This window comes from Lactuca sativa, chromosome 7, assembly GCF_002870075.4.
Source record: "Lactuca sativa cultivar Salinas chromosome 7, Lsat_Salinas_v11, whole genome shotgun sequence".
NCBI lineage: Eukaryota > Viridiplantae > Streptophyta > Magnoliopsida > Asterales > Asteraceae > Lactuca > Lactuca sativa.
In genome coordinates, this window is record NC_056629.2 from 15,387,029 (window position 1) to 15,405,410 (window position 18,382).

At 31.7% G+C, this 18,382-nt stretch overlaps 2 protein-coding genes and 1 pseudogene across 3 annotated transcripts; all 3 read right to left on the reverse strand.

Moving 5' to 3' along the window:
- Positions 1 to 821: 821 nt before the first annotated feature.
- Positions 822 to 3,895, reverse strand: LOC111905964 (putative F-box/FBD/LRR-repeat protein At1g78760). 2 transcript variants are annotated; one of them, XM_023901697.3, is made up of 4 exons: positions 3,734 to 3,895; positions 2,216 to 3,164; positions 1,855 to 2,004; positions 822 to 1,461 (listed from the first exon to the last, which is right to left on the reverse strand). In XM_023901697.3, exons 2-4 carry the CDS (start codon positions 3,158 to 3,160, stop codon positions 1,066 to 1,068), a joined length of 1,491 nt encoding a protein of 496 aa, XP_023757465.1. In that variant the 5' UTR covers positions 3,161 to 3,164; positions 3,734 to 3,895; the 3' UTR covers positions 822 to 1,065. The 2 variants fall into 2 exon arrangements, with proteins under 2 accessions (XP_023757465.1, XP_023757464.1); XM_023901696.3 differs by having other exon boundaries at positions 2,216 to 3,170; positions 3,734 to 3,894.
- Positions 3,896 to 6,039: 2,144 nt separating this feature from the next.
- Positions 6,040 to 9,412, reverse strand: LOC111905963 (putative F-box/FBD/LRR-repeat protein At1g78760; annotated as a pseudogene).
- Positions 9,413 to 10,621: 1,209 nt separating this feature from the next.
- On the reverse strand, positions 10,622 to 17,077 carry LOC111905962 (F-box/FBD/LRR-repeat protein At1g16930). Its single transcript, XM_023901694.3, has 5 exons — positions 16,856 to 17,077; positions 14,498 to 16,732; positions 12,240 to 13,200; positions 11,478 to 11,648; positions 10,622 to 11,228 (listed from the first exon to the last, which is right to left on the reverse strand). Exons 3-5 carry the CDS (start codon positions 13,188 to 13,190, stop codon positions 10,863 to 10,865), a joined length of 1,488 nt encoding a protein of 495 aa, XP_023757462.1. The 5' UTR covers positions 13,191 to 13,200; positions 14,498 to 16,732; positions 16,856 to 17,077; the 3' UTR covers positions 10,622 to 10,862.
- Positions 17,078 to 18,382: the final 1,305 nt, after the last annotated feature.

Sequence of the window (18,382 nt, forward strand, 5' to 3'; positions counted from 1 at the left end):
TGTGGCACTAGCATTTTCTGAATGGTAAAATTAATTCTTTTGAAAATAACATATGTAGATGTGGGAGATATAAAATCAGTATCCATGACTCGTTGAACTCTATTGAGGAGCTCCACCTCCTCTTATGCGAGAAAAACAAAAGTATCAAATGCGAAAGATAAACACATGTTTTTCAATGCATGCATTCTCGTGCTTACTACTTTGCATGCGATGGCTTTCACCAAATCTACAAAAGGAACATAGATTGCATAAAATATAACACCGCCCAAAATTGAACACATCTTCCAACAAAATTTAATACGTAGGATGATTTATGAGTGTAATCGATTCGAACCAACTCATTAGACACCAAAAATCGGTTGGGTTCAGATGTAGTCAAATTTGGGCTACTCTAGTATACTATCAAGCCTAACTAGAGTATTGAAATACATGGCTCCTTAGCTCACAAGCTTTAAGCTTAATCTAGCTTATTGATATTCATTTATTCTTTATTTTATTCATACTTACATATATCGGGACAAGTCAAGTCATCAAGTCAAAGATTGTGAATTTATTTAATGTTGTTTTATTTACTTATTAACTAATCTTGTCAGGAAGAACCGAGTTCAACATTGTCAATTACTTTATTGAGGTCAAGCCCGGTCATGAAAATTCAGGCTCGATCGAGCTTGAGTTTTTTATTCAAGGTGAGCTTCAAAGTTGGCATTACACAGCTCAATTACACCCTTCGGAGGATCATGATGTACGTCTTTTCCAAAAGAACAAACAGATAAGTAGCTATTATAGCAAAACACAAACAAAACTAGACCTGAGAACCAGACTAATATTTTCTAGTAATAAGTAAAATTGTAAAAATGAACGAGTTAAAACACATCCACATAAACCCAAGAAATCTTGTTTACCCATACCGGCAATAGGTAGTTACAACAAACACAGATTTTGATACAAAGTTTGTAACACCAGTACTTGATTCAGCAGAGTCATGAGTTCGGCTATGGGTGCAATGGACCAGAGTAGAATCGATACATTGTACCAAAAAGGGTAAAAATGTAACTTTTACAAAGCTCACGAGCTTCCACGGCCAAGTAGTTTAACACTCGAGTTGCTCGAGCACGAGCTTGACTCAGCTTGAATCGAGTCGATTTCTAATATGTTTTGGGCTGGGTTCGAGTTGGCTTGGCTAGGGTTGATTATACATCTAAGTTTGACAGATGAAGAAGCCTTGTGAAATTTTGAGAGTTGATTCATAGTCTCCATTGACTTTTCACGGAACCTGGTTTCATCAGCCCAACAGAAAACCATTTCCTCCAATGCATGTCCATGCTCCAATAAGGCACGTGCTAAATCTAGTTTCGGCTTGTCTTCATCGAATTCTAGAAATTTAACCTTTTTCAGATGATGAGTCAAGACTCTCATCGTTTCAGCATCATCTAGCTTCCAGTATTTCAACACATAAGCATCCTAGATCACCAAACAAAAACACATGTTGAGGTGCAAAAATCCAAACAAGTTTGGAATTGAAGTGTAGGTCAAATACTAGATATAAACAACATCGTAGGTATGTTTGCAGAAAGTATATATTGCTTCAATGATTAGAAAAATAATAATAATATAAAGATTTAGAAGGTTATAAACATTTGAATACGCATTTAGCACCTTACAATTTGTTTTTAGTTGTAGCTAACCTTTTTGTATTTTACTCTTTTGATAAAAATACAACCAAATTGATATCCCTTTATAGGTAAACGAGCAGGAATTTTCCGCCTTTATGAATTTGTGAAAGTGAGCCACATGCTTCTAAGATTGTGATAAATAAATAAATAAATAAATAAAAACCATTTGATATGAGAATACCTTTGGAATGATCAAATGGAAGGACTCCAGATCCGGAAGACGTGTGAGAATTGGAATGAGAGTATTCATGAAGTTGTAGGCATGAACTGTTTGCTCCAAAGTCTTAAGATTAGGTAGAGATACAGAGATATCAACTGTTGGATCAAAACACTGCCATAATGACAACAAGCAAGGGTTTGGAGGTTCTGATTCATGATAATAAACATGTCAAAATAAAACAACACCTATAAATCTTATTATATAGTTCCTGATTAATGTTGTAATCTTAACTTAATAATACGTAAAATAGATGTTTGAAAAATACTACACTGCAAATATGTTAACCAAATGAGGAATTGTTAGGAAAGGGAATAGCACCTACCCACTTGATGCAGTAAATGTTGATCGATAAATACTCCACATGAGATATTTCATCAAAATATTCAAAAGTGTCTAATTGTTCTTCTGCCTCATATAAATCAGTAATGTGAATCACTGCTTCCTTCAAAGAGTATAGAGTTCCAAAGCGAAAACGCATGGCTACATTACCAGCCAACTTCAAAAACACTAGTTTTGGGCAAGAAATCTCAATACGTGAATACTTCCTAGTATAACAGCATTCTCCAGTCTCTTCATAATGGTTCTCAATTCTCAGATTCTTGAGCTTTGGGGATGAAATACAAAGATCTTGCCATTCAAACACTATGCAGTCTATCAAACTTAACTCCTCAAGCAATGGGAAGCTTTCGAGAAAACGTTTTACCAAATCACACTTTTCTAACCTAACATTATTCAACTCAAGAACCCTAAGTGCTGGAAAACCTGTAATGCTAGGCAAACATAGAGCACACTCGAACAAACACAACCTTAACACCTCCAGAGAACTGCAGGTCACCAGACAATGTGGCACCTCAATATCCTCAGACTCCTCCCTAGAGCAGAACATCAAGTCAAGTAATTTGACTTTTCTCATAACAGCAACATGAATCCACTGCCTTATGGTCGACATGTTGTAGTAATTTGAACACCACAAACGAAAGCTATCCAAATCAAGGGTTTTGTTTAGTAAAACCCAATATACAAAGTCTTTGAATCTGTTCTTTTTGAATATTTTTGAGGGCTTCAGTCGGCGGGTATAATCTATGTCTATGGAGGGAACTGAAGTCCACAAATACCTCCATCGTTTCGACAAAATGCTTGTTCGAATTACCTCTTCTGTACCTTGAAGACGTGAAAGAATTAGCTGAAGAACAGGATCTGGCAAGTTACTGATCATATCGACCCCAACTTCACATTCTGATGCCTTTGCTTGTTTTGATTTCTTCATGACTCTGTTACTTTGTTGATGCATAACAAATCATTCAGACGGATTGTGAACAAAGACATCACAACTTCTACACAAAGCTAAAGGACATATCATTGCATTTCTAATTCTACATTCCAAAGCATTATAGTTTCTAACTGTTTATATATTATCTCATATACAAACTTTATGTTACACGGATTACTCTGTGTGCATTTATATCAAATATGAAAATCCAGAACTTAAATACTTTTTTTAGATATTGAAAAGGTTAATGTCATGGGAAGGCCGAATGCTAATTTTTACTCTTTAACCGGATTTTGATCTGCATACATTAAGCTTGACCCTCAAAGGACACATAGGTAAATTTCTTAAATCTCTATGACTGTCATGGGAGTTCTAAACTTCCAAGCTTTAAAAATTTCAGACATTACATATAAACCGTATATAATCATCACCAAACAAACCAAATTCAAGTTAAAAAAACTAAAATTAAGGTATTTGAGAAAAATAAAAGAGTATACAAAGGACATCTAAAATCTAATAATAACAAACCATATTCGAATTAGAAAAATGATATATATTTGAGAAAGATACCTGATTAAATAGATACTTTAAAGAAATACTGGGGTGATTGTGAGCAATTTCTTTTGTTTCCGCCCAATCTGAGCTGAATCTGCTACGTAATCATCCCCCATGGCCATTGCGCCCTGCTAGTCCGCTATTATTTCTGGGTTACGGGTTGTTTCTCGATTGCTTGAATTGAAACATATTTTTTGTGAAGTGCTTAACTGCCTATGGGCTGGGCTAAAATTTCTTGGGTCATGATTATTTTATAACAAAACATTTTCTTAAATATAATTAACTTTTGAAAATATCATAAAGATTAGATAAATATGTATAAAACATATATGGTGCATGTGGCTTGGCTCTGCTATGGGTCATTGCGTATGGATATATGTCAGTTTTTTCCAAAATTTTATAAATTGAGTTTTATTTAAATCGATTTGATAACCGGTTGCTGGTTTGACCACCGGATCAACCTACTTTTCAGATTTACATAACGTCAATACCAAATAAAATTTACATAATTTCAGTATCAAAGAGCTTCATAATATTTAACCGCACATAATTAGCCTCATAACATTTACCAAATTTTAGTAATAAAAACACATCACTTGAGCTATAGCGAAAAGTTTATCTAAGATCCAAAACAAATGACTTTTTTTGTCATTTAAGTTGGCAATATGAACATTAAAAATCAAGTCAAATCAAGTCAAATGTTACTAAATTATCTCATATTCAAAGGGTTCTTATATTTACTTTCTGGAATTGCAAGGAATGTATCTGCAACGGATTATCAACCATAAGATATCAGAGAAGTTTAAATAGATGTGAAAAAGATCACAGAGTCCAATTATAACAGTTCAATACGGGTTTTAACTGTTTAATTTAATCGGATCAACTGGATTTTTGAAAAAAAACAATATATTTTGGTTGTGAAGTAAGCATAAAATGGATGCTAGTTGAACCGTTTCATTTCCATGTTTTTGGTTTGACTGAGCGGTTCGAACTGACTTTTAAAACATTAGTGTTTTCATTTTTGTCCTGGACATCAACATTTTATTTGTTGCATCCATGTAACACATCATAGAGGCCATTCTTAAAATTGGTTAGTAATATAATTAACCATCAATATATATGAGATTACTTATTTAGTGATGATATATCAAAACATTTTAAATAGGCTATTGAACAAATACTTTTGTCACAATTTGACCATTGTTATATGTTATAGTAATTTTACCTAATTTTGCCTGGTCACTAAACACGCGGTTTGAAATCCCAAACACGCGGTTTGAAATCCCAAATGTAATGGCTACCAAGATATGCCACGTATGATGAATCGTTTGAAATCCCAAATGCCAATCAAATACATTTTACTTTGGACTGGTGTCCATTTTTAGCATCGACAATTTTGGAGACGAATCTTGCAATTGAGAATTGCTTTAGGTTTCAAATGTGCAATAAATTAAACATATTGATGATATATCCCTAACTTTTGACAAAGCATGTGAACAAGATTTGTAATCTAATCATAACTAAACAAGTAAATAAGTTGTTATTAGAGTACCTTAACTCATTGTTATTTATGAGGTCATCTTTTACTTTCAACGTTGAAACAAACATTCACACAATAACAATGAATCTTAAGCCAAATCATGTTTTAAAAAATGTATATGTTTATCCATTATACTCGAGGTACTTTTTTTTTTCATTTGGGCAAATATATGAACTTAATGGCAGTGTATTGCCTATAGCGGAAGAACGAATATACTTCCACATAGAATCAAATTTGACCTAAATTATGTTGCTATTGTGTGCATTTAACCCAAAATTTAATACATCTTCCAACAAATTTTCTTACTCAAGAGGATCATAATGGAAACCATTCCCAAAAGAACAAACGAATGATTTTCTTTTTCCTCCACAGATCACTCTTACGCCTTGTTCCCGAGTTCTACTTAAGGAGAGAAATGGGAGGATGCGGAGGGAAAGTGAAGGGTGTCAAAGGAAAATCGTGTTCCCGAGTTTCATTAATGGAAGGAAAGTGAGGGGAGGGGAAGAATTTTAGAGTCATATTTTCCTTCCAAATTGGGCGGATTTGGGAAGAAAGTGAGAGGAAGGAAAATTTTAAGTTTTAATTTCTTTTTCCTCCTAACTCGGGAACGCAAAAACTTAAAATTTTCCTTTCATTTCCTTCGAACTCGGAAACACAGAATAATGAATATTTTCCTTCACTTCCCTTTCTTTCTGTCAAAATTTTCCTTCCCTTTCCTTTAATGAATTTAAAAAAAAAAAAAAAAAAAAAAAAGTCGGGAACAAGGCATTAAGGAAAAAAAAAATGGAGTTGCAAAGACAAACAAGCAGTTAATTTAGCATAACACAAACAAAACTAGACTGGAAAACCAAACTGATAGTTTCTAGTTATAAGTGAATGAACAACATCAAGTTGGATAATGCGAAAATCCAAATACAACATACGTCCCATGAAACCAAGAAATCGGGTATACCTATAACATGAACAGGTAGCACACTACTTTACACAGTTTAACACAAAGCTTCTAACATCAGTCCTTCATTCACTAGAGTCGTGAGTTTGACTACGGGTCTGGTCAATGCAGTAAAAAAGGGTAAAAATGTAATTTTGACTAAGCTCACAAGCTTCACGAGCCGGGCATTTTAATACACGAGTTGCACGAGCAAGAGTTTGATTCAATCCGAGTCGACTTCTGCTATTCTTGGGGCCGGTATGGTATTGGCTCAGCTGGGGTTGGGTTGACTAAAAATCTAAGTTTGACAGCTGACGAAGCCTTGTGAAATTTTGAGACTTGATTCATAGTTTCCATTGACCTCTCATGGAACTTGGCTTCATCACCCCAACTGAAAACCATTTCCTCCAATTCCTTTCCATGCTCCAATAAGCCACGCGCTACAGCTAGTTTTGGCGTTTCTTCATCGAATTCAAGAAACTCAACCTTTTTTAGACAACGAGTCAAGATGTTGATTGTTTCAGCATCTTCTAGATTCAACTCGTGCAATCCATAAACATACTACATCATCAAACAAAAGGAAAACGTCTTACATGTTGAGGTGCAAAAGTTGCAACTAGTTTGAATTCTTGAAAAATATATTTGTAGGCTCAAATCTCAATTGCTCTTTCATATAATAGGATAAGGTAGAGGTCCCAAGTTCAAATCCTTTTCAATAGAAAAAATGATTTGCTTCATGATCCAGTCTAGGGTTCATAAATATCCGTCTAAATCCCATCTGATATTTTTTTAGCATAGGTTAAAACGGGTCTTGTTGAATTAGGTTGACCTATTTTTCCGTTTTTCTATAGCTATAAATTATTGACATATTAAACACTTTAGAACCACTTTAAGTTAATACACGGTAAATTTAAAAACTATCTAAGAGAATATTTTTCGTGCGTCCCATTTATAAATAAGATAATAAAATATCATGATCGCATAATTAATTTACAGAGGTTGTACTGTATGTCTGCAAAAAATATATTATTAAAATAATAATATGTTTTTTTTCTTTTCTTTTCTATAAAATGATTTAGAAGGCTGTAAACATTTGTATACACATTTGGCACCTTTGAACCGTCCAAGCCATTGAGCTGACTTTTTTTATTTTACTCGTTTAATTAAATATAAACAAACTGATCCATTTTAGGTAAAAGAGCAGGAAGATTTAGCCTCTATGAATATGTGAAAGTGAGCGACATGCTTCAAGACTGAAAAAAAAAATAGCATTTGATGTGAGAATGAGAATGAGAATACCTTTATAAAGTTTAAATGGAGAGACTCTAGATCCGGAAAACATTTGAGAAATGGGATGAGCATATACACTCCATGCGGGTCATCAACTATGATCTCCAAAGTCTTGAGATTAGGTAGAGATATAGGCTCATCTATACTTGGACAATAACACTACCACAATCACAAGTAAAAAATTTAAAGGTTATTATTCATCATTCATGGCAATAAATAAGCATAAAGGTACCCAAATGATGAAGATTCACTCAAAATCAATAAAAAGCATGTAGGTACATTAAACCCTGTTAATTCCATTAAGTCAAAAAGAAACAACACCCAGGAAGTTTATTTTATAGCTTTTGATTAATTTTCTAATCCAAAAATGGAGTCTTCTATTCATATGAAATGGGCTAAAGTTTTCATCCTTTTCATCGAGAGTTCTGTAATTCATTTACCATTACACAACTAATGATGTTACTTCATTTTGCATGGTTCTGATTTCAAATTTGGAAAATAAGTGTATATGGGACCCACATAACGGAGATGACACGAGATGAAATTTAATATCAGGTGATCATTAGACAACCATGTCTTTTTGCAAAACTACTAAGGAAAGGTTGCATAGAACTTTTTCATAGAGTTAATGAGTATTGGTATACAGAAGTCTTGCTTTCGTAGGCTAACATATTTTAAAATAGATTGAACAATATAAAATGATGTGCTTTATCATAACACTGTATCAGAACATACAGCAAAAGAGGAAAGTACACTGCAAAATATAATAAACGAAATATAAAATTTTATACCTGTCCGACACAGTAAAGGATGATGGACAAAGATTCCACTTGAGATAGTTCATCAAAAACATCAAAAGTGGGTTCTTCCAATTGAAAAAAATCTTTAATGTGAATCACAGCTTTCTTCAAAGAGTATAGATTTTCAAATAAAAAATGACAAGCTAGAGAACCAGTTAAATTCAAAAACACCAGTTTTGGACAAGAAATCTGAATTTCGAAGCCCATTCGACAATTTATGAATTCGTCTGCTTCATAATCAAAAGTTCTTTCCCGATTTTCGATTCTCAGACTCTTGAGCTTCGGACATGAAATAATAAGACAATTAGCATCACAGTGTAACAAAGTCAAATCCTCAAGCAACGGGCAGCTTTCAAGAAAATATTTTAACACGTCAGTCTTTTTTAACGTAACATCATTCAACTCAAGAACCCTAAGTGCTGAAAACCCTGTAATCTTAGGCACACATAAACGATCTCCGAGCAAACATAACCTTAAAACTTCCAAAGAACCACAAGTCACCAGACAATGGGGCACCTCAACATCCCTCAGACTCATCTATTGGGCAAAACATCAAGTCAACTAGTTTCACTTTTCTCACAACAGCCGCATGAATCCATCGCCTTATGGTTGACATATCGTAGTAATCCGCACAATGGAAACAAAAACTATCCAAATCAAGAGTTTTGTTTAGTAAAACCCAATACACAAACTCTTTGAATCCATTACTTTCCAATTCCTTGTCTGGATCTAATCCTCGGGTATAATCTATGTCTATAGATGGAATTGAAGTCCACAAATGCCTCCATCTTCTTGACAAAATGCTTGTTCGAATTGCTTCTTCAGTACTTGGAATACCTGAAAGAATCAGCTGAAGAACATGATCTGGCAAGTTACTGATCAAATCAACCCCATCTTCTCCTTCTGATGCATTTGCTTGCTTGGATTTGTCCATGGGTCTGCTACTGTGATGTGAATAAAAAAGATCATTCAGTAAGACATTTTATTCTACACAAAGTAAAAGGGAGTAAGTTTCGTGCCAAGATAGATCTCTTTCTCTATATGTTTTTTCATATGTCAGATTTTTTGTATACACCTCTTTATTAGATTGAGGGTTAATGTCATAATATGGCGACTAAGAATTTCAATTTTACATTCATGTTCTTTCCAAAAAAAGCATTTACATTCATGACATTGCATTTCTAAATGTACATTGTAACGCATTAGAGTTTCTAACTGTTTAAATGTCGTTTCATATTTTGTTACATCTTAAAAATGTAGGATTTTGATGTATTAACTTGTATGCCTTTATATAATTTACTAATGTTGTATCCAATAACAAAAATAAAGTAGAAATAAAAAATAATTAAACTAAAAGCAAATACAGAAACAAATTAACAAAATTAAAGCTAAAACTATATATATATATATATATATATATATATATATATATATATATATATATATATATATATATATATATATATATATACTATCAAACATGACAATTTCAAAATTATATAATCATATTTAAATAATTTAAACTGTTTTAAGGGTTAATTTCAGGGGATTGGATGCTAGCTTTTTACTCTTTAACTGTATCTTAATTTCCATAATTTAAGCTTGGATAAGTAAATACATAAACCAACATGACTGTAATGTGAGGTTCTAAGCTTAGGTGATGTCTAGATTTTTCTTTGTTATTGTGATACTCTATATCAGCTCTAGCCTTTGGCTGTGAGAGAAGGGTTCCCCCTGGATCAATTATCTGATTGTGTTTTGCTTTCAATCAATTTCAACATCGTTTCCTTACTTTTCTTCTTTGTTCTTTTTATTTTTGTAAACCCTAATTTTTGTTTCTCATCAGATGTCATGGGTTCACTCTCATACATATAATAACTTGTTATTATATATATATATATATATATATATATATATATATATATATATATATATATATATATATATATATATATATATATATATAGAGAGAGAGAGAGAGAGAGAGAGAGAGAGAGCAAAAAATTATGAACTTCCAAAAAAACCAATAGAAAGTAAGTCTTAATAGTAAAAACAAAACAAGAATAAATAACTTTTTTTATGATCCGATAAATATATCCATAATATATAAAATAAATATACCGAAGGTATTTGGTTCATTAGTTAGTTATTTTATCCGAGAGCGCTCATTGTTCAAAGATGGCAACTAGATATTGCACGGTGTAACGTTTTCTAATGATTGCCCTCAACATGATGCTTTATAAACACCAAATGGACCAATCGTTAAACTTTATCCAAAAAATTTAATAAATGCCCAACTCATATACTCGGGATAAGCTAAAAAATAATCGAAATGGCCTTGGTTTAAGTGAAAATGAGCAACATTAAGTTGGGTAATGCCAAAATCCAAATCCAAGAACCATCCACATGAAACAAAGAGATCCGGTTTACCTATAACATGAATAAAGTAGCTACTACTTGCACAGTTTTTAATACAAATCTTACAACATCAGTCCTTCATTGAGTAGAGTCATGAGTTTAACCTCGGTCGATACAATGTACCAAAAAAGGATAAAACTGTAACTTTGACTAAGCTCACGGACTTCAACAGCCAAGTAGTTTAATACTCGAGTTGCTCGAGCACTTGCTTGAGTCAACTTCAAATCTTTTTGGGGCCAATATCGATTCGGTTTGTCTTGGTTTGATTACAAATCTAAGTTTAACATTTGAAGAAGCCTTGTGAAAGTTTGAGACTTGATTCATAGTCTCCAATGACTTTTCATGGAACTTGGCTTCATCAATCCAAATGAAAACCATTTCCTCCAATGCACTTCCATTCTCCAATAAGGCACGTGCTAAAGCTAGATGTTCTTCATCATAATCATGAAACTCCACCTTTTTAAGACGAGGAGTCACGAAGTTGATTGTTGCAGCATTTTTTAATTTGCACTTGTCCGCTCGATAAAAAAACTAGATCATCAAACAAAAGCACAAGATTTTCATGTTGAGATGCCAAAATCCAAACTAGTTTTGAATTATTGAAAAATGTATTTATAGGCTTACTGATACATTAAACCCATTGAGCTAACTTTTATTTTTTTTTAATTTTACTGGTTTACTAAAATATAACCAGCTTGATTTATTTGCAGGTAAAAACGAGCAGCTATGAATATGTGAAAGTGAGCTACATGCTTCAAGAGTGTGAAACATAAAAAATACCTTTTCCATTAGGTCCAAAAGTGAGGATTCGTTTATAAAGATCAAATGAAGAGACTCTAAATCCGGAAAGCATTTGAGAAATGGGATGAGCCTATGCACTGCATCAACTGTTATCTCCAAAGTCTTGAGATTAGGTAGAGATACAGGCTCATCTTCTTCTGGCCAATAGGCCTACACCACAATCACAACAAGTCAAAATTTAGAGGATATTATCCATGCATGTAAAGGCATACCCAAATGATAAAGATTCAATGAAAACCAATTTGTCACTAGGTAAAAAAGAAATACGACTTATGGGCTAAACTTTTCACCTTTTTCATTGAGAGTTTGTGTAATTCATTTAACATTACACAACTAATTCGGTTACTACATTTTCCATATGGTTATGATTTCCATAATTTGAAGATGTGTATATGGGACCCACATAACGGAAATGACATGAAATTTAACACAAGGCAACCATTAGACAGCCTAATCTTTTGGCAAAGGGATGTCATTTTTCCACATATGTTTTTGATTCATCCACTTAAAAAAAAGGTTTAATCGAAGAGAGAATCATAATGAAATGTATAAAAGTCGAAACAACTTTTTTCAAGTGAATGGATTAAAAACCTTAAATAGAGCTGAGATGACTAATATGGGTTGAACAATAAAAAAAGAATATGCTCTATCACAACATACAGATTTCAGAAGATGGAAAAAAACAGTGCAATATATTTGAGCTGAAATGAAGAATTGTTTAAAAAGAGAATAAGCTTCTACCTGTCCCACACAGTAAAGGCTGATGGACAAAGATTCCACTTGAGATATTCTTTCAAAAAAATCACAAGGGGGATCCAACTGATTAAGAAAGTCTCTACAGAGAATCACAGCTTTCTTCAAGGAGTATAGATTGTAGAGAATAAAATCACGAGATACAGAGCCAGTTAAGTTCAAAAGCACCAGTTTTGGGCAACAAATCGTAACACTTGAACTCATTCTACAATCTATGTAATCTTCTGTTTCATAATCAAAAATTCTTTCCCGGTTTTCAATTCTCAGATTCTTAAGCTTCGGACATGCAATAACAAGTTTATCAGCATAGCAGTGTAACAAACTCAAATCCTCAAGCAATGGGCAGCTTTCAAGAAAATATTTTACCAAATCACCCTTTTTTAACGTAACATCATTCAACTCAAGAACCCTAAGTGCAGAAAACCCTGTAATCTTAGGCAAACATAGATGATATCCGAGCAAACATAACCTTAACACTTCCAAAGAACCACAAGTCACCAGACAATAGGGCATCTCAATATCCTCAGACTCGTCTATTGGGCTAAACATCAAGTCAAGTTGTTTGACTTTTCTCACAACAGCAGCATGAATCCATTGCCTTATGGTCGTCATATCATAGTAATCCGCACAACGTAAACGAAAACTATCCAAATCAATGGGTTTGTTTAGTAAAACCCAAGAAACAAAATTTTTGAATCCAATACTTTCCAAAACCATTTGGGGATCATGTTCTAGACCTCGGGTATAATCTATGTCTATGGAGGGAATTGAAGTCCACAAATACCTCCATCTTCTCGACAAAATGCTGCTTCTAATTGCTTCTTCTGTACCTTGAAGACGTGAAAGAATCAATTGAAGAACACGATCTGGCAAGTTACTGATCAAATCAACCCCATCTAATTCGCCTTCTAATGTCTTTGCTCGCTTGGATTCCTTCATCACTCTGTTACTGTGATGTGAATAAGAAATCATTCAGTAAGACATTTTATCAAACACCTTGTGAACAACAGGATAGTGCAGCTTCTACACGAAGCTAAAGGGGATAAGCTTCTAGACAAGATTGATCCCTCTTTCTCTATATGGTTTAACATATGTGAGGTTTTCTACTACACCCCTTTACTAGATTAAGGGTTAATGTCATGATGATAATATGGCAACTAAGTATTTCAATTTTTTACATTCATGTCGTTGTATTCATAACTGCACATCCTAAAGCATTAAACTTTCTAAGTATTTATATATTATCCCATATGAAAACTTTATGTTATGTTACATCTTAATTCTTAAAAATACGGTTTTTTTTGTGTATTATATACTTTACTAATATTGCATTGAATAATAAAAACAAAACTAATCCCTATTCTAATAAAAGAATAGGTTTAATCTCCTATTGATAAGTGTCATACAATTAGAACTCCTCATTAATGTTATATATCACATATCATGCCACTTGTCAACCTATTAATTATCTATTTAAAATTTTTAAATTGTAAATTTCCACTCTAATTACATTAAATTAATAATTGATTATCCATTTCAAATTTTAAATTTTAAACTTCTTACTCTAATTATAGTAAATTAATAATTGATTTTTCATTTTAAGTTTCAAAAATTTAAACTTTCTCACTTTAATAATATTAAATTAATAATATTTGATTAAAAAATAAAATACAATTATTACAGATTATAAGATGATATAACTTCACATATTTATTTAAATCAATGATTATAATTTTATATAAATAAAAAAATATATCTTAAGTAATAATTTATTTAAAATAATTGATTAATAATTTTAATTTTTTAATATAAAAGTTTAATTAATTTTATAACCGTGGTTCTCACGGGTTATAAACTAGTAGTATTTATAATATCAAATATGACACTCGAGAAATTAAATAATTACTTTTTAGGTATAAACTGGACTTTAATCTCCATAAGTTAAGTTTGACTCTCACAGGATGCAATATTTAATACTTTAAATCAATATGAGTTTCATGAGAAGGTTAGAAGCTTCAAAAATTTCAAACAATACACACAAATAAGAAAACTGAAAATTAAATCCTAGTAGTCGTTAACCTTCCCATCTTGAAAAACTTAAGACATTACATCAACCAAACAAACCAAATGCAAAAAATAAAACTGATGGATATTTGAGAAAAATAAAAGAAGATACAAAGACTATATAAACCCTAAATAATAGGAAACCATATTCAAATAAAAAAACTGATATTTGAGAAAAATACCTGATCAAATAGGTGCAAAACCTTAGGGTTTAAGAAGTAAGTGGAGGCCATGAAGGATTTCCTTTGTTTCCCAGCAAATTTGAGTCTGCATTGCTGCGTAATCACCTCTTGCTCTCTGTGCTACCAATCGACCACACTCATTTCTGGCTTCTCCGCTAATTCTTGATTCGCTGGAAACATCTTTTGGGCCTGATACTACGCCTTTACGCTCTTGTGGACTTCACGCTTAACTGTTTCTGGACGGGCTGGCAATAAAGCCAGGTCCATTATTATCTCTTTATCTAGAAAAATGATTTTTGCTCGCATAATAAAATCTTAAAAATAAAAATATCATAAATATGTAAGATATCATAAATATCTTAAAAATATGTAAGATTTTGATGTAACTCTAATGTTGGATTAAAATAAACATGTTAAACATTTTTTTAGGATACATATGATATTCTTTTTTAATAATTTGTTTTTTTGTATGTAAAAGTATTTTATTATTCTTATCAGTTACAATCTAAATTCAATGCATTGGTAGTGAATTAATTGTTTTTTATTTTCATTTTCATAAACTGATAAATAAACTAAAATATAAAATATATAATTATTAATGTAAATTGGAGCAACATACATTTATTACAGACTCAATTAGGCTACACTTATGGTGCTTCACTTATGGTGCTTACAAGCTACAACGATGACGATATGTAAACAACCATAATAATATAAAAAAATGTTCAAAACTAACATAACATTATTTGCCTTACTATTTTTTGCTAGTTTGATTACCTCTCCTCTACACCCATTCAAAAATTGGCGCTCTTGTATACCATAAATAACATATTATTAAATAATTAAGTAAAACGGGTTGAATTAGATACAAAAATAAAACCTTTAGAACGCACTTCAACAATTAGCTCACTTATGCACCATGTATAAATATGGGTTTAGCATTAGCTTCAGAACTCCACTATGCACATCATTACAATCTATTGATTTGCTAGCAATTAAAAAAATGAAATCACAAGTATCATCAACTAATACTTGGATGAAAACAAAAGAAGAAAAGGAAAATAGGATGATTATGGAAAGGCTAACAAAATCTAAATTAAGTACAATACAAAAATTAACCTGAAGTTGCAAAAGAATTTAAATAAACACCAGTAGAAATAATAATAAGAGCAAAATGAACAATGAATAGAAAAACAACTTAGCAAATGGCTTAAGTTATTATCTTTGAGAACACTTGTAGACAACAAAAAAAAGGTCAAGTTATTTATTTACATTTTTGCAATAAGTCTAAAATTTCATTACAATTTATTTAACAGCGGGATAAACGTATCAATATACAATGCTTTAATAAAAAATTATAATAAAAATGTTGTAATTTAAAGAAATAAAAGTAGGATGCTATAGAATGAAGTAAAAGAAAGTATGTTGCTAGTTCTTGCAGTTAAACCAAAAAATGACTTAGTTGTAAGTATCCATTACAGTAATGCTAGAAATTTGACGTTTTACATAAAGAGAAAAGAAGTTTGGCAGCTTTATAGAGCCTATATTATAGCTTCTACAACCATGCCTAAATCTTATAAAGTGTGAGCTAAATATATTTTAGCCAAAGTTTCATCAAATGGTTTTAGATTTTTCAATATAATTACCATGAAAAAACATATGCTACACCTTGTATTCATTTTCTTAAAAAAAATAGAAGAACCAGTTTTAATTTTATATACTATAAAAGATGTATTTAACCACAAAAGCAAAAAAGTATTTGTAACTTCGAAATCAAATTCTATATTAGAGTTATACACCTTTGGACTTTAACTTCACTTATAAGATGCATAGAGTTTGTGATCGTCCACAAATTTAAAGAAATTTGACAAAAACATTAATAAAACTCATTGATGAGTGAAACAGAAAACAATTAGGCCCATACATTTAGAGACAACAAGATTTGTACAAACATCTTGATTTTCTCACAAATACTCTTATACTTGATTAGTTAAATAGATCTTAATAAAGATATTATCAACTGCTCTGGTAGATCAACAAAACATATTGTATGTATTCAATACCCAACTAATAGATGAAATGACCAGGTCTACAAAGATAACAAGTATAGATGTACAAGTAGGAGTGAGTGCAAATCGAAACATTAGAGTGAAAATACAAATCGAGAGTTTGAGAACCGAAACTTCCCTTTTTGTAAGATTGATGTCGCCATGAATGTTGATAAACCAATCAAACCTACAATCGAAAGCTCTCTAATCAATGAATACACTGCTGAAATAAGCATCTGCGAGGTCGAAGAAGAAGAGAACGATAGCCATAAAAATAATAATCTTAACCCAAATAACCTTTCGAATTTACCTTGGAAAATTGGGGAAATAGTTGTGGATCAACGTTAGGGGTAACCCTGGTTCCAATAACAAAAGCAATCAATTTGGGAGGAGACGTAAATGATGAAGAGACCAAGAAGAGCATTAAAAAGGATGGAGGTGAGATTAAGGAGTCAATTTCGTTCCTCAAATCATGGGGTTTTCTTAATCAAGTCGCAAATATTCGATAGGATAGCTGATTTCTCGGGTAAAATTTGGAAACTGTTTTCAATTTTTTTCCATGAATAAGGATTTCATTGAGGAATACTATGAGCGGGAAAATAATTGGTGGAGGGTCTAGAAAGATTACACGTGGCAAAGTGGTTGTGTAAAAAAGAGCCATGTGACTATTTAGGGAGGTTTTTATTAGGAGTAGTGATTAGATAAAATAGTAACTTACATAGTTGTTCTTGTGGTTTTCTTATTCTTATGGATCAGTCCAGATTGTCGTACTTTATTCGGACGACTTTTACGGTATGTTAAATAATAATTGGTAGTAGGAAACCGTAAGTTTTCTAAGTTTTATGTGTATAAAAGTATTTGTCAAAAGACATTTGTAAGTTTTTGAAGGTGTAAATTACATAAAATCAAAAGGTAATGCTACTTCAATAATTTTTGAATTAAAAGCTTTTTGTTTAAAATAAAAGTTGTAAACTTGTATTTCCACAACAAAACTTTTTTTCTTTGATTCTAGCTTTTTCTTATAAGCTAAAAAACTAAAAGCTCATATAAAACTCTCAAAAGATTGTTCACAAACACCTTAATCTATATTTTTTTTTTCATAAGACAACACAAACGAATCAAAAATATATTTTTGAAAACTTTGTACCGTAATCTTAGGTAGTTCTCATGCAATAATACAAACTTTGATACACAAACTACTTATTTTTCCTCGTAAAGCTATCATTGGAGTATATTGAAGAAATAGTCTCTATGTTATAGTTGAAATAACGTTAGTCCAGTTTTGCACACGGACAATTCTCATGCTTTTATTTTGCTGTATTTTTGGTACTTATCACTAACTTTATTTGGAAATGTGAACTCAAATGTTTGTAAAAGAAAACCATTCATGGAATTTCCTCTTACTCCAGAAAAAATATTACGTGAACCTCCAATCTATTGATTACCGTGTAATGTAAAAGATGACCGAATTACCGTGTAATGTAAAAGCGAATCAATATTTTTAATATCTAGTTCTCCTATTCATATATGTTTTATATAATTTCGTTGATAGATGATTATGTAATCCACTAAGGATTTTGGGCAATTTGAAAGTCTTCAATTGAAATCTTTTAAGAAGACAAAATTGTAAAAAAAAAAAAATGGTCTTTGTGGTTTTCAAAACTATGTGGTTTTGGTCCAAAAAAGTTTAGTGATACATAAGTGTTACAATTTCGTAAAATTTTACTGAATTTGGTACATGTACACTTAAAATGACTTTTATGCCCTTATGATTTCTTTTTTCCTATTATATTTGTATTAATGTTTTTAATTGATTAAAAATACAAAGAAATTCTCT

What these genes read in the sequence shown, in the direction of transcription:
- LOC111905964 (XM_023901697.3), bottom strand. Translation starts at nt 3,160, where the DNA reads ATGAAGAAATCAAAACAAGCAAAGGCATCAGAATGTGAAGTTGGGGTC. An exon ending in ACATTTACTGCATCAAGTGG is followed by an intron (nt 2,005 to 2,215) that starts GTAGGTGCTATT and finishes TCATTATGGCAG; the next exon opens with TGTTTTGATCCAACAGTTGA. An exon ending in TCCATTTGATCATTCCAAAG is followed by an intron (nt 1,462 to 1,854) that starts GTATTCTCATAT and finishes TTGGTGATCTAG; the next exon opens with GATGCTTATGTGTTGAAATA.
- LOC111905962 (XM_023901694.3), bottom strand. Translation starts at nt 13,190, where the DNA reads ATGAAGGAATCCAAGCGAGCAAAGACATTAGAAGGCGAATTAGATGGG. An exon ending in GCCTTTACTGTGTGGGACAG is followed by an intron (nt 11,649 to 12,239) that starts GTAGAAGCTTAT and finishes ATTGTGGTGTAG; the next exon opens with GCCTATTGGCCAGAAGAAGA. An exon ending in TTTTGGACCTAATGGAAAAG is followed by an intron (nt 11,229 to 11,477) that starts GTATTTTTTATG and finishes TTGATGATCTAG; the next exon opens with TTTTTTTATCGAGCGGACAA.